The 27,881-nt window shown below is 32.6% G+C and overlaps 4 protein-coding genes across 4 annotated transcripts; 1 reads left to right on the top strand and 3 right to left on the bottom strand.

Annotated features, from left to right (window-relative positions):
* Window positions 1-1,898: 1,898 nt before the first annotated feature.
* LOC106319398 (probable pectinesterase/pectinesterase inhibitor 51) lies at window positions 1,899-5,081 on the bottom strand. Its single transcript, XM_013757716.1, has 2 exons — window positions 3,912-5,081; window positions 1,899-2,741 (listed from the first exon to the last, which is right to left on the bottom strand). Exons 1-2 carry the CDS (start codon window positions 4,888-4,890, stop codon window positions 2,056-2,058), a joined length of 1,665 nt encoding a protein of 554 aa, XP_013613170.1. The 5' UTR covers window positions 4,891-5,081; the 3' UTR covers window positions 1,899-2,055.
* A 5,781-nt stretch (window positions 5,082-10,862) lies between these two features.
* On the top strand, window positions 10,863-13,112 carry LOC106327159 (actin-7). The gene is made up of 5 exons (XM_013765231.1): window positions 10,863-10,969; window positions 11,459-11,529; window positions 11,616-12,009; window positions 12,083-12,696; window positions 12,787-13,112. The coding sequence occupies exons 2-5, from the start codon at window positions 11,470-11,472 to the stop codon at window positions 12,850-12,852; spliced, it is 1,134 nt and encodes a 377-aa protein (XP_013620685.1). The 5' UTR covers window positions 10,863-10,969; window positions 11,459-11,469; the 3' UTR covers window positions 12,853-13,112.
* A 2,737-nt stretch (window positions 13,113-15,849) lies between these two features.
* On the bottom strand, window positions 15,850-19,067 carry LOC106326380. The gene is made up of 6 exons (XM_013764374.1): window positions 18,885-19,067; window positions 17,331-17,519; window positions 17,070-17,234; window positions 16,907-16,960; window positions 16,331-16,462; window positions 15,850-16,248 (listed from the first exon to the last, which is right to left on the bottom strand). Exons 1-6 carry the CDS (start codon window positions 19,053-19,055, stop codon window positions 15,850-15,852), a joined length of 1,110 nt encoding a protein of 369 aa, XP_013619828.1. The 5' UTR covers window positions 19,056-19,067.
* Window positions 19,068-20,623: 1,556 nt separating this feature from the next.
* On the bottom strand, window positions 20,624-23,003 carry LOC106326667. Its single transcript, XM_013764582.1, has 7 exons — window positions 22,914-23,003; window positions 22,741-22,827; window positions 22,101-22,289; window positions 21,838-22,002; window positions 21,704-21,757; window positions 21,090-21,221; window positions 20,624-21,010 (listed from the first exon to the last, which is right to left on the bottom strand). The coding sequence occupies exons 1-7, from the start codon at window positions 23,001-23,003 to the stop codon at window positions 20,624-20,626; spliced, it is 1,104 nt and encodes a 367-aa protein (XP_013620036.1).
* Window positions 23,004-27,881: the final 4,878 nt, after the last annotated feature.

The raw sequence follows: 27,881 nt of genomic DNA on the forward strand, positions 1-27,881 counted from the left end.
TCGTAGCTAATCGAACTTGTAGCCCGAACTAAAACAAGAAAAAAGGCTACAACTTACACTTAACTCGTTTGGTAGAATAGTTCTTTATTTCATCCCAACTGGTGGTTTTAATTACTTAATGTGATAGTTTTTCTTCTTGCGTAAAACATAAGTTAGAATCACTTTCAACCAGTGTTTTTAAACTCGGACTGAACCAGCGGTCAGACCGGGTTGAACCATGAACCGAAAATAATCCGGATTGGGCTAATGTTTAAACCCAACTAAAATCAAACCAGTTAAAAACCTCTATCGAACCGTCAAAAACCCGGGAACCGGCGACCCAATGAACTGGACAAACCCCGGTTCATATATAAACCAAAATTTTGTTAATGAAACAATTAATTTTTCTTCCTTTTTAAGTAAAAAAAAGATTTATTAAAGATTAATAAAGTATCATTTTTCGTCCTTTTCTTTTGTTGTCTCTACAACTCATAAATTATAATATTCACAAAGTTTAATATTGACGTCAAGATATTGTTTTTGTCTAGTTTTCACTTTGTTTAAATTTTATTTCATGATCACTTGTTCTGAAGACTTTAAATAATTGAAACATTTACGTTTGTGAAATTTGTATTTCAAAATATAAATTTTACCTAATGTGTATATAATTTTTTTTTAAAGTGATGAAGATTTAGAGTGATAAGATCTACGAATAAAGTTTAAATGTACTTTTTATATGGATTCTAGATTTTAATTGTTATTTTTAAGTTTTCTACACATTATGGCTATTTAAACATTTTATTTGATATGATCTTTTTTCTTAAGAATATGTATATTATTTATAAAATATCATTAAATTTTAATCTAAGTAAATTCGATCGAACCTCGTTCAGACCCGGTCGAACCACAATGATCCATGACCCAAAAAATTTCCGGTTCGCTAGACGGTCCGGTTTTAAAAACACTGCTTTCAACTGTGTATCATATGTAAATGGTGCATGAGCCAGAAACGCCACACACACATGGAAGCATTGATTGAAGACGTTTCTTTCACGGTTTCTTAGCCATGTGAAAATAGTTGGTTGAATGACTAAGGATTAAAATGAATTATGGTTTATTGCAGGAACCAAGATAAAAACCAAGAAGAAACTTATTGAAGGAGCATGGTCCAGCAAACAAGCAAGAATAAGTCAGTTTCATTGAATGACCAATGAGCAAACAAGCTTTGTGGATGTAGCAAGATAAAATCTTGTAATTACTTGGATATCTCAGTAACTTGCATAGATCTATATAGAATGGCCTAGGGAAATGAAACTTCAGATTGCATGACTTGAACCGTGTTAATAATCGATCTATAAGTTGAATGGTAGAGAATTGAACTGGTCAAAACATAAACAATTAAATTAGACAAGTGCTTGACTGGATTTAAATCAATGGTTAATAAAATTAATAAATTAGTAAACTAGAAAATTTATTCAATATATGAAATGAAATATAAAACAACTTAAACAAATTTTAAAACTTAAAACGATAAACATAATGAGTATTAATCTATTATGATTTAGGTTCTAAATGGTAACATTGCATAATAACTACTGTGCAATTCTAATAATAACAAAAACATATAGATATATCGATTTTTTTACCATTAATTAATTTCAAAACGTAACGGACAAAACCACACCGCACATCAGATAATAGTAAAAACAATCAACATTGAAATGGTGTTGATGATGATGTCTACTTCGTTGAAAACTTTTGGGAATTTCGTTTTCTTACAACAACAAACTCTGTTTTAACGTCAAGCAAAAGGCATCAGACGCTTCCCAGCTCACAACCAGAGACTTTACTCCATACTCATTTATGATTATATCCCAATATGCTTTGATAGCTAAATACAAGTATATGCAAAAAAGGCATTACCTAAAATATCCAGTTTAGATGTTCTAAACTTTCAATTCATATAAACTAACATGAATACAAAGTTTTATATTTTTGGGTCGTGTTATAAATTTTCTCAACAAAAGTACAATGGTTAGACTTCTTATAAAGCTTTTCCTTTATTCCTGACTCGATTCAACCAGACATCAAAGCCCACTCATCAGCTTGAATAAAGTTAGCCACCGAGTACGCAAGCACATGCTCTTCTGGTATCTCGCTGCTCCACGAAACCCTCCGTGACCTATCTGATCCCAAACCCGTGTTCTTAGACTCTCCATAATACAGCGTCTGAAGAGCAAAATCCCCGCCCCACGGTGACCAACCATCAGGAGATATCAAAGCCTCCATATTGCTGCCTATAAAGACAGTCCTCGAGAACTCTTTCCACGGTCTCCCCAAGAAGTTTACATGCACCTTAGGGTTAGCTTTATACAGTTTCATGTACTCCTCCGTCCCGTTTATCAAACAGTTCACGAACACGAATCCCGTTGACTGAGTCGGGTCAATTCTTCCATGTGCAGTGACAGCGTTTTTCTCGCCCTTTTCGGGGTTAACTTGACGCGGCGCGATAAGGATCTCACAGTCTTGGAAGACTGAAGCTGAGTTTCCAAAGATGAAGTCAATGTTCCCTTGGATACGGCATTTTTTGTAAAACTGACGGAGACCATGTGCATAGAGTGTGTCTTGGTTCCCAAGGAACTCACAGTTCTCAAGCAGAGAAAAGTCGCTGTCGGATCTAAACGCAACCGCTTGGTGACCCTCTGGTCCCGCCGCGTTTTGGAACGTTATATCACGAGCCATGAATCCATCTCCCATGACTCCTAACAAACCAAACATGTAACAGTTAATTTACAAAATAAACCCGTCAATTACAATTTTCTTTTCGGACAAGAAAAATAAAAGAAAATATCATATAACTTAACTAATATCTACTTAAAAATGTCAAAACTATTTTCAACAACAGTTATGATAATTTTACAATATTTTAACTTTTTGAAATACTTTTTTTTAACTAACTTTTTGAAATACTTAAGTTAAAAATGTTCCTAATATAAATACTTTCACGTGCCTGGTGCAGACTCCACATAATATTTTATGGGAAATTTACCCCTGTAACTACAAAAAAAACCCAAATTTATTAAATAACCAAAAACACACACTCTCTCTCCAATTCTCTCTCTATCTCTCTCTTCCTTCTCTCTAGAAAATCAATTTTTCTTTTTTATGGTTAGTACACAAATAAGCCCATATTTTATCCATAACGAAAATAATAAAATGAATAAGAACTTTCAACGCTTATTATGTCAATAAATACTAAACAAATAAACATCACGTTGCGTTTAACATTAACAAGACGTTTAGGGCCTGACTAGTTCAAACGCAGCGGTTGCGGTTGTGGTTGCGGGAGTTTGCGGATGCGGGTGGTTGCGGCTTCTAACGGTTTTAAAAGATTTATATGACTGGTTATGCGGTTAGAAATTGGTGCGTTTGCGGGATACTTATGACTGGTTAACTACCAAATACAATAGAGGTTAAATAATAAATTAACAATATTTACATTTTATATAATTATAAAAATATCAAAAATCATAATATTATAATAAATATGAAAATCATATTTAGAAAGTTATAGTTTTAAATTTTAAAAATTATAGAAAATATTTTTATTTTTAAATTTTATAATATTAATTAAAATATAATAGATATATTTTAGTATTTTTATAATTTCAATTTAAATTCTTTATTGAATATTTTTATTTTTGTATTTATATGGTTTTTGAAAAAAAAAAAAATTATCCTCCGCAACCGCCCGCAACCGCAAACGCTAACTGGAACCAGCTTTTGATTTTAAGAGGTTCGGAACGGTTTGAAGCGATTTGTAACGGTTTGTAATGACTGTTTTGAAACGCTGTCAACCGCAAAAGCTGCGTTTGCAGGTGGTAGCGGGAAAACCAGTCACGCCCTTACTCGTAATATAATGATAAACTCACCTGCAGTTGCAGATTTGAACGTGCTCATCCCGGGCATCCTGGCGTTCAAAGATCCTGTAATGACCGTTTTGCCCATGCCGTCTCCGATGAAGACCACGTTCTTCTTCTCAAACGGAACCCTAACGGTCTCTTCATACACTCCTTCCCTAATCTTTATAACAAACTTGCGCACTCCGTTGTTATCAGGCGCAGCGTTAACGGCCTCTTGAACCGTCTTGTAACCGCATTTCCCGGTTTTGCAGATCGTGACGTCTTCTTTTAAACCGGAAGGGAAACCCAAAGTACCCGGATCCGAGCCCATACCCGGCTCAGTCTTCTCCCAGAACCCGTCCCGCTCCGTTCTTGGAGGAGTCCACGACGCTAAGTTGTCTCCGAAGTTATCGTACGACACCATCATCCCAAGCGCGTTACTGGTGACGTGGAGGAGCCCACCGTCCAGAAACGACATCGTTTCTCCGACTTGCGTTGTGTCGTTGACGTACTTGAGCGCTGACCATGTGTCGTATTGGTAAACGAGAGCGGCGCTCATCCAAGCGCGAGCGTCTTTGATTCGGCCACGGCCACGTGTCAGAGCGTGATCCGCAGACAGGGTGCGGCGTTTGGAGTAAGAGAGTAGCTCGAGGCACGTGTTCGCGGCGTTGGTGCGGTTTAGATTACCTACGGACGCGTCCAGGATAGACTTGAGTTTGGACTGAGCTGTTTCGAGGTTTTTGAAAGAGACGGAGATCGCTGAGTGGATGATCTGAGATGGTTTGGGATCCAGAGGGACAAGACCTGGTTGGGATAGTGAAGAGAGGCATTGGTCGGGGTAACGAGTTGCGTTGCAGGCGAGACGGATTTGAGAGGCGGTAGACGACGAGGGACTGAGCCGAGGAGAGTCGGAGGGTTTGTGGTGGTGATGGTGGGGACGGGAGGAGGAGGAGGAGGATGGAGATGCTAAGAGGAAGAGAGAGAAGAGAAGGATGAGAGTGGAGGACATGGCGATGATTAAGAGACAGAATATGCCATTGGAGAACGATGTGTATATATGGAAATGAATTAAATTTTTTGAGGAATTTTTTTTAAAAAAAGCGGAAATTAAAATTAAAAAATGGAGAGAGATGGATTACAGTCACAGACCATTAGAGTCACGGGCGAGCATAGTGGAATACTTATGAGATCATGCGCGCAGAGATGAGAGGATAGAGAAGAGAGATTGGAATTTTGTGGGTGTCCTTTATTAGTTACAGTTTTAATTATAAAAGAAAGGAGATCAAACTATCCGGTTTAGATTCCGGTTTTATGGGTTTAGTCTTTAGGTTTCAGGGGTCAAGTCAACCTCTATTGATCTGACTTTAGGGTTGGCAATTGTTGTTTGATTTATGGGGTTCTATGTTCGAATCCGCTGGATGGAATCGTATTTACCGGCATGCATGTCATAATTTATATGGGAGAAAAGGTTTTCATGTGCTTGAGTTTCTTTTGCAAACAGATCCACACGAACATTTTGGGGTCTAAAAATAAAATTTACAAAAAAAATAACGTTTGTTAAACTAATCCTTAAGATTTTGGGAATACAGTAATTCTAATATAAACACAAGTCAATCCATAGGATCCTCTACCATCTTGACAAGATCCGTATAATCCTAGTAGATTAATGGCGGAATAGTTTTATATTAAAGTAAGCGTTGATTTGGTTAGGCATTATCTATGTTGGCGTTAGAAAAACACTAACCATAAGTCTTAGTAGTATTTATGCCATTACATAAGGCGTTAGCAAACACTAACCATAAGTCTTAGTAGTATATTTCTTTTTTTTTTGTTTTCTGCAGCCAAAACCAGGGAGTTTTTGCGTGAGAAAAAAACCAAAGGTCCGCTGGAAAAAGCCTTTATTGTATGGTTTCCACAAGTTGTTCCCCGGCAAGCCTTCATTGTATGGCTAGCATAAGAGATATGCTGGCCACAGGAGTGAGGATAGGAACTTGGGGGCATTACTCAAGGATGTGTACTTTGTAGAGAAAGGGATGAGAGTAGAGAACACTTGTTTTTTGCTTGTCCCTATTCGTTTATTGTCTGGACTAATAAAGCTGGAAAGTTGTTGGGTAGAGATATCACACCAGATTGGGATGTACTATCGCCCACATGCTGAATGTAACTAGGAGTAGCATCGACAGTGCACTCATTCGAATCAGCTTCCAGAAAGTACTCTACTCTATCTGGAGAGAGCGAAACTCTAGAAGACATGAAGAAAACTGGCTAGCAGTAGAAACAGTCACACACAGTATTGATAAAGCCATCCGATCGTCCCTCCGGTATATTGGAAACCATAAGTTGGAAGGAATGCTGAGAAGATGGTTTGAAGTCTACTCCACTTAGGTTTTTGAAATCAATTTTTCATTCTTTCAAACTCTGTAGTTTCTTTCCTATATAGTAGTGTCCATTGTAAATGAGTTATCCCATTGATCAAAAAATTTAAAATTTCATCAAAAAAAAAAAATTTTGATTTTCTGTTTTGCGTGTTCAGAACTACATAACTTATATATTTTAGTATAGTACTTAAGAAAACTGATTATTTATTGATATATAATACAAAATCTAGGTTTGTTCCATGAACTATATATGATAAAACTAAGTTTTTATTGTTATTATTATTTTGGTGAAAATGCACATACATAACTTTGGAAAATATATTGTCGATTATCTTAGTGTAAAAACACTACATATTCATTTATTTGGTATTAAATAAATATTTAAAATTGAATTATAGATAATATCTAATATAAAATATAAATAAAGATAAATGAATAATTAAAATAAAGTTTGTTTGATATTTTATTAAAATATGGATATGCCAATTTAAATATGGATAAAGATAATCACAACTAAAGTAGACATTTTTTAAAAAAATCAGAATAAACTAGATTTACAAATTTGATCAAACAAAATGTTAAACAATTCATAAAATTAGCATATTGAATTTAGAAGTGAAGAAAATATCATAATATTCCTAAAATAAATTTCTAAAATTGATTAATATAAATTATTTTGTTTCCTAATTTTTAATAAATAAATAATTTTTTTCTTTTTTAAACCAACCTAATCATTTATTATCTTGCCATTTAGTTTTTATGATACTTAACTAACTCATTTCCAAATTTGATCATTGGACATCCGAATATTCCAATTATCTTTTAAAATCTCGCAAGTATCTTATATTAATGATTACTCAACAATGTATGGTATTATTGTTAGTATTAATTTTTCAAAAATCCTAAGGAAGATGGATAAACTTTCTATATTAATATACATGCTAAACCTTATAGACTTCCTAATTCATAATGGACTTTGAATTAATTAAGTTTTAAAGGTATTGCAAGTGTTAAAATTATTTGGTATACAAATAAATTGTGATTCATATAAAAATTAGAAAACATATTTTTTTTTTGTTATGAAACATGTGTATTTTTGAAATATATGTATCAGTCTACAAAATTATACTAAATGGTATGTTTTATAAACAAATACATTAAAAATATTTTATTTATCAAACGACAATTGATTTATGTAACATATACGTTTTCTTGTCTTGATATCCAAAAATAATATTAATATCGCATACCATGTAAAAACAGTTAGAAAATTGATCAATCTTAAATTTGATCTATAAAAAATGAAAAAAAATTTATGCATCAAATCAAACTCTAGTTTGTTTTAAAACATAAAAACTCGATTGTGAAGAACCTATTGCAAACATGAATCTTTTGTTTTTACCATTCTTTTTTCTATTTTATTATTTTTTTCTTATTTTTTGCTTATTTTTTCTTGTAAATGTAACGTGGATTAAAACATTTATTACCAAATGGATTATTTTGATTTGATTTCTCTGCTCACTTCTTATTTTTTTCCTGAGAACGTATACAACATCAATAATCAACAATATCAGCAAGACCACACCACTTACTACTGCTACTACTATAGTGTCCAAGAACGCTTCAAATCTCCTCCATTTGTGGAAAATGCAATAAGAAGCGTTAACTAATAACCATAGTAAATGAATTCACAATTTTGTAGTAATGGGGTCATGTGTGTATCACTTTATACATACCGGAAAACAGAGGATACATATTAGCTCGGAACAAGTAGGACCTGAATATTGGAAGAGGCTTGTAGTCCTGGTTGCTAAAAGCGAAAGTGACAAGAGCCAGTGCAGTCTGCATGAAACCTTCTCTGCCCAGAGGAAAAACTTAGAGATCAACCATAAGCTGGTGATCACTCTATTTCACTCTTGCATTCCTTAGTGCTACGGTCTCTACCGGATGATTAGAAGACTTCATGAAAGCAGTCAAGCTCTGCTGGAGAAACAAGTCATTTGAGGTGTTTTCTTATGCAGAGAAGAAAGGTGAACTGAAGTATAGCGTTCCTCTGGTAGGATACACACATCTACACTCTGGATTTGCTTCCTTTCCCTGCTCACAAGGATCACACTTTATCACTGCTGCAGAATAGGAGCTAGTGTGTTGGACTTCTAAGCAGTAACTAGGCACGTTCCACATCATCAAGCACACTAGTATCTCTGCCAATCTGTAGAAACAAATCCCATTGCACATAAAAAGTTGAATGAAAAAAGAAGTCATTTGATTTGTGACTATGACATTTACATTATTTGGACGTGTCTCTTTGCTGCTTGTTTGAATTCAGTGATGTCATTATCTTGTAGATTGACATATTCAAATTGGTTGCTATATTTGGTACCAAAAGGTCGACATCATCATATACTCATATATAGAAGATTCTTCAAATGAAAACACTGATAACAATTATGTATTGTGTGTATCCATTGATCACATTAATATGTGATCATCAACATTTTTCTTTTACAAAACAATAGCTTATATAGTACTGGTCTTCCTTTTCCCTAAATGCATTTGATGTGTTACATAATGAAAGGGCAATTTTGTTGTCCAGGCCTGAGGGGAGACTCGAACAAAAAGCTTAATTGTATCAATGCAGGGGCCGGCTCAATCGTGTCATGGGCTTTGGGGCAAAAAAAAATTTTAATTTCCAAACTTTTGTTTTAAAAAAAAAATCGGATAGATATATGTTTTTTTCAAAATACCAGAAGTATTTTTAAAAATAAATCTATGGAAATAAAAAAAAAAACTTTCATATAAAAAAAAATTGGACCCCTTTTCTTATTTTTAATATAAAAATACATGTATTTTTTAAAAAAAATCGGACCCTTATCTATTAAGAAATAGGGGGACAACGGATTGGGTCTGGGGCGATCGCACCGCTCGCCCCCTATCTAAGCCTGCCCTGTATCAATGGATGAAGTTAATAAGCACATATCAGCAGTGGCGGAGGTAGAGACTAAAGAGGTGGGAAGGGGACAGCTGCCCCATATAAATTATTAGGAAAAATTATTTTAGTTGATTTATTGAAAATTTTATGATTTCAGTGACAAAAAATGAAAACTTTATGATTTAAGTGTTAAAATCCCTTTTAATGCCCCCATGATTTAAGGTTCAAATTTTATATTGCTTCTGGTGATACCTTTGGCTGGCTCTGCCACTGATTACGTCGTTGTAGTCAATGGTAGTAATACATTGGAGGATTTAAAGAGTTATCATATCTTTATCGATTTTGTATGACCTTCAAGTTCTTTGCCTCCTTCCCATTTGGAATCAGCATGCGAATTTTTGACATATGGTCAACCCAGTTTCTAATTATTTTTGTATGAAATCGTACTCGATCAATTTTACAAGAGGTAAGCACTTGAATAGTTCTACACTCGAAACGAAACAGGATTATGTAAAATATGTCCATGAAAAAACCACATCTTATATAAAGAAAAACACAAACAATCGAGCCTAAACGATATCTTGGTTCGTTGGGTCTTAGTCTTACTAACTGGGCCAAAACGGCTACATCTATACGCCCAAATATATGTCTGATATTCTTTCAGCTAGTTCAGCCCGTTTGTTTTGACGAACACGGTGAAACAAAATAAAGTTTGAATACATCAAATTCAAATCAAAATTTGCAATCACTGTAAAGTGGCAATGAGAAGAATGTTCGCTCAACTTGTCTTTCCTTGGAATACAACTTACGAATGATGGCGGCTTTGGCTTCCCTTTGAATTTACCTTTATACATCTCTTTTAAAAACAGTTTGTAATTGTTTATTTTCTGTGAGGTTTATCAGACGATAAACTAAATGTGAAGAATCATAAATTAGAAAAGTCCCGTTAACTATTTTTGATCATGTAAGCTGCCAACCAAGCGAGACCACTTTCCAACTATTATTGACACATGCTTTCCAACATGGGACATGAAACTTTATTTCAAAAAGACTATTATTCTGCTTTAATCATTCCAAAAGGTGATTAGAATTTGGAATATTGAACTAATTCATTCTGGACTTGTATACCAATTAGGCAAAAGTATCAATGGACAGAACATACACCGTATACTATACAATGCGTTTTCACCTTACCTTAGCACATAGATTACTTTCTTCTTAAATACTAGTCTCATACATGCAGTCAGGTAAGGTGAAAATGCACTGCATATTTCATACACTTTTTACGTCGATTGACTTCAAGTTTGAAATCTCAAAGATGAAAGCGTGATAAGAGAAACATAAATGATAAATTTAAAATTCTACAGATACTCAAATACGGTCACGGGAGAAAACACAGAGTCCTCCATTTGTCAGCAATATTCTTATTTTATTTATTATTAATGCTATTATTAGTTTTTTGCAATCATGGAGAATAAAATTTTGAACGCTGTCCGAGAACCCTTGTCTAGCCGCTAATTAATTAATCGACGGCTGAGATAAAGTTTTTAATCAATCTAACGGCGCCGTATAAGCGTCGGTGAGCTAAAACAAGTGTCAAGCCAGGTCACCATAGCATTTGCTCCCTCATAAAAAAATAAAAAAAATGAAAAGAGTGGAAATGAAGGGAAAATCTTACCTATATATTCTCCCTTATATACTCCGCACACTATCCTTAGTGTATCTCCTGGCCGTTTCTGCTTCTTCTTCTCGAATCGTCTTCTCTGCTCTTCTCAAAGGTGACTCTCCTAGATCCGATCATTTTTCTCGTTAATCGCTCGATCTTATCACTGTTTCTATATGCTGATTCGCTAGATCTGTCAAGCATGCGTTGAGTATTACGATAAAACTGTTCGTAGCTACTTCGATCGATCTGAACTAATCGTTGATTTCTTAGGGCGTATGCGTTAGATCTATTGATTTCGATGGATTCTTATTGCTTGTATCGATCTGTCGCCGTTGATTTCGTTTTTTTTTTCTCAGCTTCGTGAAGGTTTATAGATCGAGATGATTTGGTTATTGATTCGTATCGTCGATTGATCTAGTTTGGTAGCTCGATCTGCAACGGGAATCGATGTTTTAAAGTGTATTTTGAGATCTGTGAAGTGTTAAACTAGTTTTTTTTCTCAGCTTAATCTCAATCGTGAATATTAAGTGTTGTTGTTTGACAAATCGAATTAGCTCATAAGCAATAGCGTTTTTGCACTAATCTGATTCGTTTTGTGTAGTTTAGTGAAAGATGGCCGATGGTGAGGACATTCAGCCCCTTGTTTGTGACAATGGAACTGGAATGGTGAAGGTTAGTATCAAGAGATTGTTTATATTTAGCTTCTGTGTACTTGTGTAGGTAGACCTTTGATCATGATTTTTTTTTTATATGAACAGGCTGGGTTTGCTGGTGACGATGCTCCCAGGGCTGTGTTCCCGAGTATTGTTGGTCGTCCTAGGCACACTGGTGTCATGGTTGGGATGGGTCAGAAAGACGCTTACGTTGGTGATGAAGCTCAGTCCAAGAGAGGTATTCTTACCCTAAAGTATCCGATTGAGCATGGTATTGTAAGCAACTGGGATGACATGGAGAAGATCTGGCATCACACTTTCTACAACGAGCTCCGTGTTGCCCCTGAAGAGCACCCGGTTCTTCTCACTGAGGCGCCGCTTAACCCTAAGGCTAACAGGGAGAAGATGACTCAGATCATGTTCGAGACTTTCAATGTCCCTGCCATGTATGTTGCTATCCAGGCTGTTCTTTCTCTCTACGCTAGTGGGCGTACTACTGGTTAGTACTCTCAATTAAAAACATTTAAATCTGATCTAACATTATATTTGCTAAAATTTGATTCTTTTTATAGGTATTGTGCTCGACTCTGGTGATGGTGTGTCTCACACCGTGCCGATCTACGAAGGTTATGCTCTTCCTCACGCTATCCTCCGTCTCGATCTCGCGGGTCGGGACCTCACTGATTCCCTGATGAAGATTCTCACCGAGAGAGGGTACATGTTCACCACCACCGCCGAGCGGGAAATCGTCCGTGACATTAAAGAGAAGCTTGCTTACGTGGCTCTCGACTACGAGCAAGAGCTGGAGACGGCTAAGAGCAGTTCTTCGGTGGAGAAGAACTACGAGCTACCTGACGGACAAGTCATCACCATCGGAGCTGAGAGATTCCGTTGCCCTGAAGTACTCTTCCAGCCGTCGCTCGTGGGGATGGAAGCTCCTGGAATCCATGAGACAACTTACAACTCCATCATGAAGTGTGATGTGGATATCAGGAAGGATCTGTATGGAAACATCGTCCTCAGTGGTGGTTCGACCATGTTCCCTGGAATTGCTGACCGTATGAGCAAAGAGATCACGGCGCTCGCACCAAGCAGCATGAAGATCAAGGTGGTCGCACCGCCTGAGAGGAAGTACAGTGTCTGGATTGGAGGATCCATCCTTGCATCCCTCAGCACTTTCCAACAGGTAATAAAAAGAACCGATTCTGTCTTAATTTTTACAAGTAGAGAACGAAAATATTGAAGCATGTTTTTGCTTTGTGTGTGTGTGAAACAGATGTGGATCTCGAAGGGAGAGTACGATGAGTCGGGTCCATCCATCGTCCACAGGAAATGCTTCTAAGTGTTTCTGCCTTCTGGTTCGTGGTGGTGAGTGTGGTACGATCTATATCCATCCCCTTGTTGAGATGGGGATTGAAACTATATGTTGTTATTGTGGTTGTTTCTTTTTATTATTTTTGGTCTCTTTAGAACCCCTTTTGAATGTCTCTCGAGTCTTTCTATGTACTTTAGTTTTTACCTTTGTTTCTTATTTCTCTTTAAGGATGCTTGTGATGATGCTCTGGTCCTTAAGTAAGCAAAAAAAAAAAAAGTCATTTTATATTTTGCATGTCTTTGGTTTTCTTTTTGCCGCTGGTAACAATTTTTTAATTTGTATTGGACAACTGCCCATATTCTTCAATTGCTATGCAGTTATTATGGTAATTGTTATTCTCGACATATAAAATTTGACGTTTTAGAGATCCAACAAAACATCTTTCATTAGGTAGGAGCCTTGCTAATTTGAAAGAAAACTGGACGTTTAGGTGTTTGGTGGATAACTTCCAATTGCATCCGTCGGAACTCAATGCTTTTGGATTTTTCCGAATAATTTTTTCTTTCAAATCAAATTATCTAAAACAAACACAAGCTGTTTTTGTCCTCCTTCCTAGTTAATTATTTGTCCCCACCATCGGAAAGACCTGAAATGGTCGGTCCGACCAAATCACCCAATTACTTTAATCAATACTTTACAGAAGATTCTATTGAACAACTCATATACACACGAAAACAAGTAGTTGCCTGACATTGTCACCGACTTTCTCTATAATCCCTAACTTTATCGTATACATTTCTGTACTGTCCATCGAACTTTCCAAACAAAAAAAAAAAACTGAAGTCTTTTCTTCATTGATGAGCTTTCGGCCAAAACAAACAATGGACGATAATTTAAAAACTGAAACTAGAGATGTCCAGTACTGCTAAACTGATCCGAGCCCAACTGAAACTGATGCTAACCCAATAAAGAGTCAGGAAGCATAAAGTCCGACTCAGAACTGTTTTTGAGTACCCACAAAGAAGATAAGCTATGTAATTTTTTACAGTAAGATATTAAGATCAGTCGAATAAAGTATACAGTATTATTGATATTGAGCAACCAATTCTGTCAATCAATTGTTACATTTTTTTCCCAAGTAAAAAGAACACTAATCTCAATTCAAAACCAAAAAGACGCTAATCTGCAAGAGGGGATACTATTGGTATCGAACATAACCCATATGAAAGAAAAAGTTTAAAAACTTTCTTGAGGAGCAAGCTATTTCTTTTTATGGAAATGAGTTTGAAAAAACAAAGAAAACATTCAAATAACATTCCCTTTCCCATCTCTCCCTACTTGTAAATCTTCGTCTAAATATCTGCCAAATTCTCAGAATCAAGGAATCAAAATAAACAAAACTATTAATGTAAAATTACGTTTTTTGGGAACTTGATTAAAAAGGATACGAGATCTCAAATAGTCCATAAGGGTTGAAGATCCCAACTTGGTTCATTTAGAACCCAATACAGTGATTGTGCTGTAAAGGAGCGAATCTTATTATTTTTGAGAGCTGCTTCATAGAGGTCTTCTTTGATCTGGTAAACTGCAAAAATCTTCTTCTTTTACTGCTACTTGTTCATTTCGGGAGGAAGCAGAGCTCTCTGTTCTGTGACTTTTATGGGTGCGAGACGAAATGGGTTGTCACTAGTAAAGCGTTTTGCCATTGATATTACTGAAACAGATTAGCATCTTCGTGTTTCTTGTTCTTCTTGAAACTGCTCCTCGAGAAGCTGCCATTGATGGTGGCTGGATAAGCTTACTAGTCATTTCCAGAAGTGAATTTTATAGGAGGAGATTGGACAGTTTGGTTTTTTTTATTTAATATTTTAGTAATTTATATTGTAATTTTACATTTTATTTAAATAAAATAGTTGTTATTAAAAACAACTTTCTGTTTGTATAGTTATGTAGTATTTTTTTTTTTTTTCATCAAGAGTTATATTATTAACTGAAGGGCTAAGCCCAAGATTACAAAGCCCAGCCGAAAGGCAACTAATGAACATAAAACAAAGGCCTCAAGCCCACATCGGAAACTCTAGAATCCACTAACGAAGGGTCACCGTCGTTCCCGTGAGCCACCGGCTCGAACCACAACGAGACCCCCACAACCCACTAACCCCCGGTGAAACATCCATCGATCGATCCACCGGTACAACCCGAGCTCGACAGCTCCATATCATCTTCACTGCAGCCGCCTTCAACACAGAGATTCTATCATCGGAGAGATCGATCGCAAATACGAGATCACCTCCGCTACCATTGATCACCACCACCAAGAAGAAGGCTTCACACAAACATCTCCAAATACCACCGGAGAGCATCAATCGTCATTAGACGAGAGCTCCTCCATCAGAACAACACCGACATCATAAAACCAAAAAAACCTAAAACGGAACTAGGTAAACCCGAGATCAAACTAAGGAAACCAAAGACGGCAGCGCGGAGCTTTGCGAGCCTCCACTCTCCGTGACCAAAAGCCGGCGAAGGCGGAGCTGTGTGAGTCTCCCCTTCCCGGAAGCTAGAATCGGCGACGGTGGATCTAAGTAAGCATCCACCTCCCGAAAAGAAACCGACGACGACGGATCTAGAGTAGCCTCCATCTCCCGGAGCCAGTACCTGAACATGCAAACCGCTCCATGTAACCCGAAGCCTCCAATCGATCGCGTCGTTACTCCAACCACCAAGCCACCAATAACGGTTGGTTGCGGCACCAGAGCTTAGACAAAACGATCTTGGGGGACGGTACAGATGAAGCAAAAGGAAAAAAAAAAAAAAAAGAAGAGGCTCCAGCGTCGGCACAGACGCTCACGCGCCGGCCGAACGCCGGATCCCAAACTCAGATCTGGTTTCTCTCTCTTAAACTCTCTCTCTTAGTTCTAGATTGTCCTTGGTGCAATACTTTTCAGTTATGTAGTATTTAAGTACATAAGTTCAATAATATTATTAATTTATTATGTGATAATAACCATCAGTTTTGAAATATCAAACTCCACAAGAGTCTCCTCCTGGTCCGCCATAAGTGAACAAAACATATGTTCCTTCGTCGAAACTTTTTTTTCTTCCATCTCTCAGTCCATAACATTTGTCACTGTCTAATATTTTTTCTAACTTATATTTTTTACTTCCTATGACCTTAAAATTTGAATCAATGATGTTAGCGTCTCTGACCCGCGCTGACCCCATTTCACTTTTAGTTGGTAGATAACCATTACCCATTGGTGGACTTTTACCAGAAGGAGAAGCTTGGACTGCTCCTGTAACTCCAACCATGCCCGCATTGGTACTTATGAGATCAAATAGTTCTTTTGGCCAATAACCAATGTTCATACCATGTCCATTGTATTTTACATCGGCTGCCCACCAATTTCCTGTTTCTTCATCCTTTGATAGATAATTTTGAAACATATTAGATCTGATATTCTACAAAAAATAATATTTGTTACTAGAGAATATATACACATACCTGTTTAATACTAAGATAAGTACCTATCTCGCCTTTGGGGAGAGGAGAAAGAGGTATACTTAAAGGATCAGTTTTTGACACTTGAATAAAACCAGGGCATATTGTATTATAACATCCAGTTCTATTGATACCCTGTCATTATTTAGTTCTAACATGTTAATATAATCCTTATGATAGTTAAAAATAGTTAATATACATTTAAGGACATAAATCATACTAAAGTAACTAATTGATTACTAAAATGTTATCAAATATTTTTGTTCTATATTTACTTGGATTCTAAAACATATTATTACCCGTTAAATAAGAATGTTAAGAATTAAAATAAGTTCACATATTGTTTTAGAATTAAGATTGTCACTTCGAAATTATTTTTTTGAAGTTCACTTAGAAAACTATAATATATATATATATATATGTATGTATTTCTACTGTGAAGAAAAACTTAGACAATATAATAGTAAAAACCAGATTGAAAATTGTTATGAACATACTACCACAGTGTACACTATATTTTTCATTTAGATTTTATTAAAAACACTAAAAGAGTACACATATGTATCACCAAATACGTACTTTCCACAACCCATAACTCCATGGGCGTCCGTCACCAAATAATGTTGGATTCACCTACAAATCAAATTAGCATTCTATTTTCAAACCGTTATATGTGAGAAAATTTGAATTATGATATTCTCAGCATCCAACTACTAAAAAATACTGTCAATAAAAAACTTACCATCCAACCGGTTTGGATAAAATTAACTTTATCACTGACTGCACTGGCTACATATATGTTAGTATATGAAGTTTGATCCACACTAATGTTTAATTCATGTACACTCATCCAAGCTTCCACACCATGATAAGGACCTTGGTCTTGTGATGCTCTAACCCCAGCAAACTTCAAATCCACATAGAAGTAGTTAGCTTTTTACATCATAACATATTTTAGAATATACATGTTCATAACTCAAGTAATTCAAGTAGTTTTTCTTACATGCGTTCCATGACTGTCGATTGTGAATGAATTGAAGTGCTTGTTAGCCCAGTATTGAGCATTTGTAACAAACTCCTTTGTATTTTTTAGTATAGGAACAGTTCCATTTGGACAGTCGATGAATTTTTTACTTTCACTTTTAGTTTTGGTTTGATCTTTTTGCTTAGAGATTATAAAAGATGGTTCCATCTATTCAAAATTAAAACATTACACAAAAATACATAAGATGTAAACTATAGATAACTTTAATCATTTCCGTGCACTAAACTACATTTAATATGATAGTGGATATATTCATATATATATATATATATATATATTATATATACACAGTAAAATATGTATAGTCTATAAATATCTTCTTATTATTAAGAAATCAAATATTATTAACACAGACACTCTTTAAATCCAAAAAAAAAACAATACGTTAACTTCTTAACTTTCACATATGTCAGTATAAATATTAACTCAAAACTAGATCTCCACCCGCGCAACCGCGCAGGTTTTTGTTTTCATTTATTTTTATATAAATATTTTGTTTTTAATTCTAAATTGGTATATAATATATATATATATATATATGTGTGTGTGTCTATCAATTTTTAAAACATAATAAGTTTACTGTATATTTTTTTATTGAATAGATTGTTTCAAACTTTCACATGTATTTGTATCTTCTTCTATATATATATTTTCTGATTATTATTTTATTATTAAAATCGTAACTATATATATAAAGATTAGTAAAATATTGTTTTATTGTCATATTCAAAGATATTGTAACATTTCACAAATTTAGAAAGTTTTTAAAAAATTAAAATTTTCGTTTCAATTTATATTATCGAAGAAATAATTAAACATTTAGTTTTTGTTTAATTTTTAAAATAAACAATATCGTTTAAATTTTTTTTTCATTGGTTTAAGGTAATAAAATTAGTCATTGTTAGATAATATAATTTTTTTATTTAAAAAAAAAGAATCTTTATAATTTTAAAAGTTAACATCGACAAATATTTAAATATTTAGCATATAGAAGTATAATATTACAACATTAAATTATATCTATTTAATTTATACTATCTATAAATCTAATGGATCATCTATTGTTTAAATCCAATTATTGATAGCCCAATAAAAATTTCTGCTTGGCCCAAAATTTAAATGATAAGATTAGATATTGAATGTAACATGACTTTCTAGGAATAGATCCGTTAGATCCATTTTTTAAAAAATCACACATGAATCAAGGTTGTGACTTTTGTTTTAATATATAAGATTGTCAAAATAAAGATAAACTAAACTAGAAACATCTAAATTTGTATATGAAAATCTCAGTATTCAATTACAAATTTAATCCAAAACTTTAGAATATATATATAATCGATAAATATGTTTTGGTATACAAAAAAAAAGAAGTAAATATTTGTTTATATAAAATTAGCAAAAAGTTACAAGAATGTTTCATATATGCACAACTACAAAGCAAACATTAAAATGAACTAGCTTGGCAAGAGATAATAACACGTATGAGAATATAATTTGATGAATGGATACCTGAATTTTATGATTCTGGAGAAGTGGATGAGTTAACGAAGGTTGCTTATATATATCCACACAATCATATATGATTTTCTCATTAACTGATTTTGAATTTCTTGCAGTTTCCCTACATCGAACTGCATAAATTGTAAATATAATTGTGATGAGTTTTAAGAAGGAATTCATAGATATAATCAAGTTTTCTAAACGTTTTTTGAGATTAGATTTATACTCAAATAATTAGGTATTTATAATATTTTTTGTTAAAAGTTGTTTAGAAAAAGCTAAGGTGTTAAATGAATTAAGATTTGATTTGAATGCTTTTATTAATAACCATAGATTTCAACAACTTTCATTTACATCTTTCCATACTTATATAAAAATATAAGTAAAAGTTATATAAAATATAAGTAAAAACTATATAAAATATAAGTAAAATATTTTTCTCTTAAATATGAAATTTTGTATTAACAACCGATTTTAGTAAATTGTGACTGATTATAGTCAAAATATTGGTGATTATATTAACAAATATTGCTATACAATTAACTTCATAAAATTATCTTTAATAATTATTAATGGAGTTGAATTAGTTAATAAAAAGTTATGTGAAATTTATATTTTATATATTTTTATATGTATGATATTAGGAAAAAAAATAAGTACAAAATCGTTAAAAATTTGTTTAGTGCTTCTAAAAGTGTTGGACCAACGGTCTGTTTAAATATGTCAATGGAGTTTGTTGACTCATCAGTGTTCTTCCTTATATATGTTCACTCTGAAGATAATATTACTTTAGATATTTTGAACGGAAGTTCATGCGCGTGCTTTTTGGTCCTTCATGAAACTCTTAAGTTCTGAGAACGTAGGACATGAAAAATAGGCTTTATACTAAGAAAGGCAAATGCTTTTTCCTGATTTGGGTTGAATCTTAAGCTTAAACGCTTATTATTATATTGCATATACTCTTAATCTATTACTCCGCTATCGTTAATCGCATATATATATATCAATAACCTTCGTGTTTGTTTACACTCACAGAACAATAAAATATGAGTAAAATTCCGAAGTTTGAAGGTAGTTTACCTAACCCCGATTATCTACTGCTCGTTGTTCTTCTGTCAGTGTTCTGTGGCATGCTTCTTTTCGTGTTGATTTTCATAGCTGTCGTGTGCTTACTTATTCCTCTATTTATCTGTGTAGTAGGTGTATGCATTCTATGACTGTCGATTGTGAATGGATTTCAGTGCTTCTTAGCCCAGTATTGAGAATTAGTAACACATTCCTTTATATTTTTTTTAGTATAGGAACACTTCTTGGACACTCGATGACTTTTTTACCACTAGAGTTTATAGAGAATATATATGATGCATGAAGCATATCCTTGTATATAATGATATAGAAAATGAAATATTAATTGAATTTCATTCAGAAAATACATTACTTGATCAGTTTGAAGAAGTTTAACGGTTTATTTGCTTTGTCAATATTGACGACTTATCTATACGCCAGAATTTTGCTTGCGACTTCTTTCTCAGATGACCATAAAATTAACCGCCATTTGTTAGAAATTAAAACCCAAGTTTGATGGATCCTATGGAGATATTATGAGCATATATGATTGGAGTGCAATTGAGAGATCACAGTGCATGTAGAGATAAACTTTATATTTGTATTATTATGTAATATTTAAGTACATGAATAAGGAAGTCCAATAATATTGTTATTCTATAATATCCATCACTTTTGAAATATTAAATTCCACAAGAGTCTCCTCCAGGGCCACCATATGTGAACAGGTCGTGGAGAGGTAGGTCTTCTCTAGCTCTTAATCCATAACATTTGTTACTGTCTAATAATTTTTCTAACTTATATTTTCTACTTCCTACGGCCTTAAACTGTGAATCAATGATTTCAACGTTTTCAATGCGGGCCGACTCCTTTTCATGTTTAGTTGGTAGATGACCATTACCCATTGGTGGACTTTTACCAGAAGGAGAAGCTTGGACTACTCCTAAAACTCCAACCATGTCCGCATTGGTACCTATTAAATCAAATACTTCTTTTGGCCAATAACCAATGTTTAAATCGGGTGCATGGTAATTTACATGGATTGCCCACCAATTTCCTGTTTTTTTATCCTTTGATAGATAATTTTTAAAATATATTAGGTCTGATATTATACAAAATGAAAACTTGTTACTAAATATATATACATACCTGTAAAATACTAATATATATAGCTCTATCTCCTTTGCGGGGATAAGGGATAGGTATACTTAAAGGATCAGTTCTTGACACTTGAATGAAACCAGGGCATATTGTGTTATAACACCCTGTTCCATTAACACCCTGTCATTATTTAGTCCTAATACATTAATACAATCCATATGATGGATAAAGATAGTTCAAATTAATGTACATTGAAGGACATAAACACCTACCAAAAATAACTAACTAGTTATTAAAAACTTATCCAATATATTTATTTTAGATTTACTTAGATTCTAAATTATAGAATAATTTCGCTAAGAATTTAAAATAAATCATTAATTTGTTTTTTCGGAATGAAAATTGTTACTTTAAAGAAACCAATTTATAAAATTTCACTACAAAAAATATAACAAGTCATTTAAATATAGATTTCCACTATGAAAAAACTTAGACAATCGAATAGCTAAAAGAAAACATATTGAAATTGTTATGAACATACAACCACTGTGTACCACCATTTTTCATTTGTTATTAATTAAAAACTTGTGAAAGTATTTATAGATATATCTATATATAAAGTGAATTTGCATCATATTAAATACATGTATCACCAAATGTACCTTCCAAAATCCATAACTCCATGTGCGGCTGTCACCAAATAATGCTGGATTTACCTACAAATCAAATTAGCACTCGATTTTCATACCATTACATGTGAGAACAATTGAATATGATATTCTCAACATCAGTTTACCATCCAACCAATTTGAAGAAAATTAACTTTGTCACTGACTCCACTGCCTACATATATGTTAGTATATGAAGCTTGGTCCACACTAATGTTTAAATCATGTACACTCATCAAAGCTGTCACACCATGATAAGGACCTTGGTATGGTAATGCTCTAACTCCAGCAATCTTCAAATTCACAAAGTTGTAGTTTGCTTTTATATATCATAACATATTTTCAAAATGTACATGTTCATAACTCAAATAATTCAAGGAGATTTTCTTACATGTGTTCCACGACTGTCGATTGTGAACGGACTGAAGTGTTTCTTAGCCCAGTGTTGAGCATTTGTAACAAATACGTTTGTATATTTTAGTATAGGAACAGTTCCATCTGAACACTCGATGATTTTGTTACTTTGAATTTTGGATTTACTTTTATCTTTTGGTTTAGATATTGAGAAAGATGGCTTCAGCTATTCAAAATTATAGAGTTACACGAAAAATACATGAGATGTAAACTATGTTAGATATCATTCATATTTTTGGACGAAACTACATGTAGACATATTATTACATACAATAGATACATATATTCTATAAGTATGTTTTATTAACTTCTTGACTTTCACATATCCCATTATATAGATTTAGCTAAAATTGTCAGAATAGATAAACTAAACTAGAAATATTTATTTTCTATATTCTTATTAAAATTCCAGTTTTCATTAATAAAAATCCTAGAAATTAAAAATGCATATTAATCTACATACAAGTTTAGTATATGCAATAAAGTGAAATGATATATATTTTTTTAATATGAAAAGCACATGAATGTTTCGAATGTACACAAATAGCTAACATATAAATGAGCCAGCTTAGCGAGATTATAACACATATTGAAAATATAATTGGATGAGTTGATACCTGGATTTTATGATTTTGGAGTAGGGGATGACTCAACGAAGGTTGCTTATTTATGTCCACACAATCATATATGATTTTATCATTAACCTATATACGAAAAACCAATATCATAAATAAATCTATAAGATTAGTTTGAGACTTGGACAAATATATATTGATTTCTGTTAGTTTACCTTAACTGACTTTGGATTTCTTACAGTTTCTCTACATTGAACTACACAAACTGTAAATATTATTGTGATGAGTTTGCAAAAGAATTTCATGGCTAAAATCAAGGGACTAAATAAAATCTTCTAAAGTTTTTTGGTAGATCAAGATTTACACCCAAATAGTTAGGTATTTATAATAGTTTTCTGTTTAAAATAGGGATAATAAAAGTTAAGGTGTTAAATAGATTAAGATTTTCTCTTGTTTCTTTCAGTTTTTATAGGTCTGTATAAAACCATAAATTTCAACAATTTTTTTACATCTTTCCAAACGGGTCTATCAGAGTATTCCACCAAGACAATGGTAACTTTGGTTTTCCTTTTTGTTTTATTTTTATAAAAACAATTAATGAAACACTTTTTGCCCACCTAGTAAACACTTTAATGTTAGAAACAATTTGCTCTATATACCTAAAACCAGTCAATATTAAGAATCTACCACTTTCTCTCTAAAATGGTAGAAGACTGTAACAAATTGGTAATTGTATTCCTATATTACCCTTATGTATAAGCCACGTTTCTAGTAAAATACCGACATGCAAATCTTTATTGATATGATTTTTAAAGTGGTAGCCACATGTTCGTTTTTAAATCTGTGACTACGTAGAATCTAAACTACGCGATTGTGGTTGGTGTTTGCGCTTTTCACTAGACAAAATCTAGAAGATTTGTTGAAAAATAACAAAATTATACACTCTATTAGTAATGTCATTCTTAGCTGTTAACTAATATTGTAATATGATTATATTATACAATTAATAGAGTTACCGATCTACTGAAAGTAATGGTAAAGGCATCAGTTATAGCTTTGGGCTACAAAAAAATGTATTACATATTGATCTTGTAGCTATACTAGCTAAAATCATTAGTATATATGATGGGAAAATAATGGTGGACAAAAGTAAGTAGTAAACTATATTATCGGATAATTCAAATACTAGAGGCTACTATCGGTAGGGAGGATATCACATTTCTTAGCTGTTAATTAAGTAAAATATATCAGTAGCGTTTAACTAATAGTGTATACGATAATTGGAATCATTAGTAGTTATTCTTAGTTGTTAACCAATATTGTGATATGTTTATATTGATAAAGACATCATATATGGCTTTAGACTACGGAGAATATTACATATTAATTGTAAAATTATTGGCTAAAATCAGTAATATATATGATGGGAAAATGTATAGATGTTTTGGGTAATGGTATGTATATCCCCCTGTTCAAAAACGCGGACGCCTAGCCGCCTTGCTCCGAGGCGATTTAGCCCAAGTCGGTTTTCTCTGGCGGGTCACTAAAAAATCGGCCGCCTAATGTAATTAGTCGGTCTCAAGCCGATTAATATACAATTTTTTGGACTTGCATGACAAATTTCTGGGCCAGTAGAAAACCCAATTTGCTGACTAATAAGATGCGGAGAGTGTGTTATTTATAGAGCATTTCTATCCAACTTCCCTTCTTCCTAACCGATGTGGGACAATGGTTTTTACGTTTTTTAACTTTTATAAATTTTTGACTTTTCTCTCGTTAAAAGAATTTCTAACACACGTTTCTTATTGATCTAGTTTTGCTAATAAGCCTAATATTAAATGTAAAAGACATGGTTGTGGTGATATCACGTATTTTATAATATGGTTGTGAGGTCAATTTAATTTGCGTTTCAATTGTATAACATTCACGTATGCTAACAATTAACTTTGTTAAACCAATAAATATAAATTCTAATAATAAAATACAAAAAAACTATTACATTTCTAATATATTCACATTTTCAATCTACTATTATAATAAAATAATAATTAAACGAGTCTCGTGTATACCCCGATTAATCCCCGTTTTTTTAGTAACTCGCTAGGCGCCAGGTTACCGTCCGACTAGCGCCTAGCGTAGTTTCGAACATGGGCATATTCTGTTCTTAATTGTTAATTAGGAATTTTGTATGTTAATTTAGCAACATCCGTAGCAACATTACTAGCTGATCTGCTATTACCATTTGAAACAATATCCTCATTAGGGGATGAAAAAATATTTCTAATTTATATGTATCTATATATATATATATGCTTATGTTTTTTTTTCTTTTTCTTTTATATATGCTTATGTTTTTTTTTTGCTAAAAATATATATGCTTATGTTGTTATTGGCAATGATTATCCTTACTTGATGAATGGAAAAATGAATACTTATTTGAGATGAACCATGGTTCAGTAAGACAAATACATTCCTTAATATCATTTGTAGTAATCAGTAGGTAGTATATCATTTACAGTATAAGGTTACAAAACACAGATAACGGCAATATTGGGTAACAAAATAGAAAAATGATAATCAGAAAAGAGGTGGCTAAGAACACCAATAGGTATGCTTGAAATCATTAAAATCATTTGGAGAAATAATTAAATACCAATATATTTTTTTGACGACCCTAATTTCTCTTAATGTTATGAGTCTATTATGATATTTTCTTATTTTATACAAATTTTTTAATTGTTCATTGTATTAACAAAATGGATCGGATATTATATCCCTCTTTACTGGTCTACTAAATTTATAAAAGAGAAAATACAATAAATTTGACACTCTTTGCTGATCCACTTTGCTTTTCGATAAATACATATTCCACTTATATTTTTTTTGTAAACAGTTTATACACATTTTGTATGTATCCGGTGATTAGTTAAGGCTTATCCGTTAAGCAGTGCGTTCCTCTGCAAAGAAAAAGCGTGGGAGCTTGGGAAGAGACACGAGGCTGTTTTGGAGAAGTTGGAAGTACTGGACTGATGATGAACATTTAGAGTTCATTCAAGTAAGAGATCCTTCTCCTTTTCGGTATATCATTTCGATGTGCAACCATTTGAAGTGTTTGAATAATTCCCACAAAATTGATATTAGAAGACAAAAAAATAATATTGCAGCTAGCAAAAGACATTGATATTTTCATTTTCTAATACATTAATACAATCCATATGATGGATAAAGATAGTTCAAATTAATGTACATTGAAGGACATAAACACCTACCAAATTGTTTTTTTTTTTTTGCTAAAAATATATATGCTTAAGTGAAATTTTATAAATTGGTTATTTTTTTTTGCTAAAAATATATATGCTTATATTTTTTTTCTTTTTCTTTTATATATGCTTATGTTTTTTTTTTTTTTTGCTAAAAATATATATGCTTATGTTGTTATTGGCATTGATTATCCTTACTTGATGAATGGAAAAATGAATACTTATTTGAGATGAACCATGGTTCAGTAAGATAAATACATTCCTTGATATCATTTGTAGTAATCAGTAGGTAGTATATCATTTACAGTATAAGGTTACAAAACTCAGATAACAGCAATATTGGGTAACAAAATAGAAAAATGATAATCAGAAAAGTTGTGGATAAGAACACCAATAGGTATGCTTGAAATCATTAAAATCATTTGGAGAAAATAAGTAAATACCAATATATTTTTTTGACGACCCTAATTTCTCTTAATGTTATGAGTCTGTTATGATATTAAGTAAATAGTTTAATTATGATATTTTCTTATCTTATACAAATATTCTCTATTTACTCACCTCTAAGACACTATGCACATATATAAATACATCCTTGTTGTAAGAAAATAAGAATATATTTATATTTTTCAAAAATAATATATTTGTATTTATATCACGCTAGCAACAAATGAAAAAAAAAAACAATTAAAAACTATAACTCGAAATCATGGCTAAAATATATGAAACAAAATGCTAACAGATCTACCTCAATAAGTAAGCTTATTAAAATAAAAAATAGTTACTATCGAAATACATGTTAGAAATGTTGGAACCAAATGTAGAATTTTTGGAGCAAATTTTCATTAAATTTGTGCCAAAAAAAATCATTAATTTTATTATTTTGGTCTAAATAAAGCGTTATTAAATTTGATTAAATTGTATGTGAATTTATATTTTTGACTACGTATGTGAAGATATTTTTTTTTGGGCAACCGTATGTGAAGATATATAAAATTTAGTTTTCTACAAAAAGGGTTAAATTCAAAACCAACTTATATTATAGGGCTTATTTGTAGAATAAAAAAAAAGAAATTAGATTTTTAGAGAGAGAGAGAGAGGAAGAGTTATTTAACGTCGATTTTGAAGTTCTTTCGAACGCGGGCTTTAAGACTATAAGTGAAGATTTTCTACGGGTTTTTTCTTTCCTTAACCACTTCTATCTTTCGTTATGCTTTAGTTATGTTAGTTTATCAGCTTACCGTCGAGAATTTCTCCGGTTGTAAGCGAATTAGCCCATCGGACTTTAATTTTTAATATAAACATTTTTGTTCAAAAAAAAAGAGAGAAAGAAAAAGAGAGAGATAGAAGAAAAAGAAGAAAATAGGGTAAAATTTTAGTTATACAGTGAATTATGGTTTTTTTTTTTGGTGTTATTGAACTCAATTTGCCTGTATTATAAGGATAACAATGCATAAAAACAACAATTTTTATTATTAAAAGAGAAGTATCCTTTAAAAAATACCCCTAAGTTTTCTAATTTATTTACATTTCTATGCCACTGAGAATTAAATTAAACTATCTATTTTAATGCCTTTCTTTTTTAGTTAAATTAATGAGTTTTCTTTAATCAAATTTAAACTTAATGTCATTAAATAAATCTACATATTTTAATGCTTGTCTTTTTCAGTTAAATTAATGAGTTTTCCTTAATCAAATTTAAACTTAATAGCATTAAATGAACCTAAAAATACATCATATTTAACGTAGCTTATTACATACGAGTACGGCCCAATAATGAACTTAAATTTTATTTTTACGAAAACGTGAATCACTTAACTTATGTAATATTTAAAATATATTAACTACAATATAACAAATTCATATAACCTACCTATACTTTAATTTGAAATGATCATGTTCAAGTTTTACATAGTCAACTTA

The sequence above is a fragment of the Brassica oleracea genome, chromosome C2 (genome assembly GCF_000695525.1).
Source record: "Brassica oleracea var. oleracea cultivar TO1000 chromosome C2, BOL, whole genome shotgun sequence".
NCBI lineage: Eukaryota > Viridiplantae > Streptophyta > Magnoliopsida > Brassicales > Brassicaceae > Brassica > Brassica oleracea.

Coding starts and splice junctions, on each gene's coding strand:
- LOC106319398 (XM_013757716.1), bottom strand. CDS start 4,890: ATGTCCTCCACTCTCATCCTTCTCTTCTCTCTCTTCCTCTTAGCATCT. Junction 2,742..3,911: donor GTTCAAATCTGCAACTGCAG/GTGAGTTTATCA, acceptor TTGGTTTGTTAG/GAGTCATGGGAGATGGATTC.
- LOC106327159 (XM_013765231.1), top strand. CDS start 11,470: ATGGCCGATGGTGAGGACATTCAGCCCCTTGTTTGTGACAATGGAACT. Junction 12,010..12,082: donor CGCTAGTGGGCGTACTACTG/GTTAGTACTCTC, acceptor TTCTTTTTATAG/GTATTGTGCTCGACTCTGGT. Junction 12,697..12,786: donor CCCTCAGCACTTTCCAACAG/GTAATAAAAAGA, acceptor TGTGTGAAACAG/ATGTGGATCTCGAAGGGAGA.
- LOC106326380 (XM_013764374.1), bottom strand. CDS start 19,055: ATGAATTCCTTCTTAAAACTCATCACAATTATATTTACAATTTATGCA. Junction 17,235..17,330: donor TCGACAGTCATGGAACGCAT/GTAAGAAAAACT, acceptor GTGGATTTGAAG/TTTGCTGGGGTTAGAGCATC. Junction 16,961..17,069: donor TTATCCAAACCGGTTGGATG/GTAAGTTTTTTA, acceptor TTTGATTTGTAG/GTGAATCCAACATTATTTGG.
- LOC106326667 (XM_013764582.1), bottom strand. CDS start 23,003: ATGAAATTCTTTTGCAAACTCATCACAATAATATTTACAGTTTGTGTA. Junction 21,758..21,837: donor TTCTTCAAATTGGTTGGATG/GTAAACTGATGT, acceptor TTTGATTTGTAG/GTAAATCCAGCATTATTTGG. Junction 21,222..21,703: donor GGAGTTATGGATTTTGGAAG/GTACATTTGGTG, acceptor AAATAATGACAG/GGTGTTAATGGAACAGGGTG.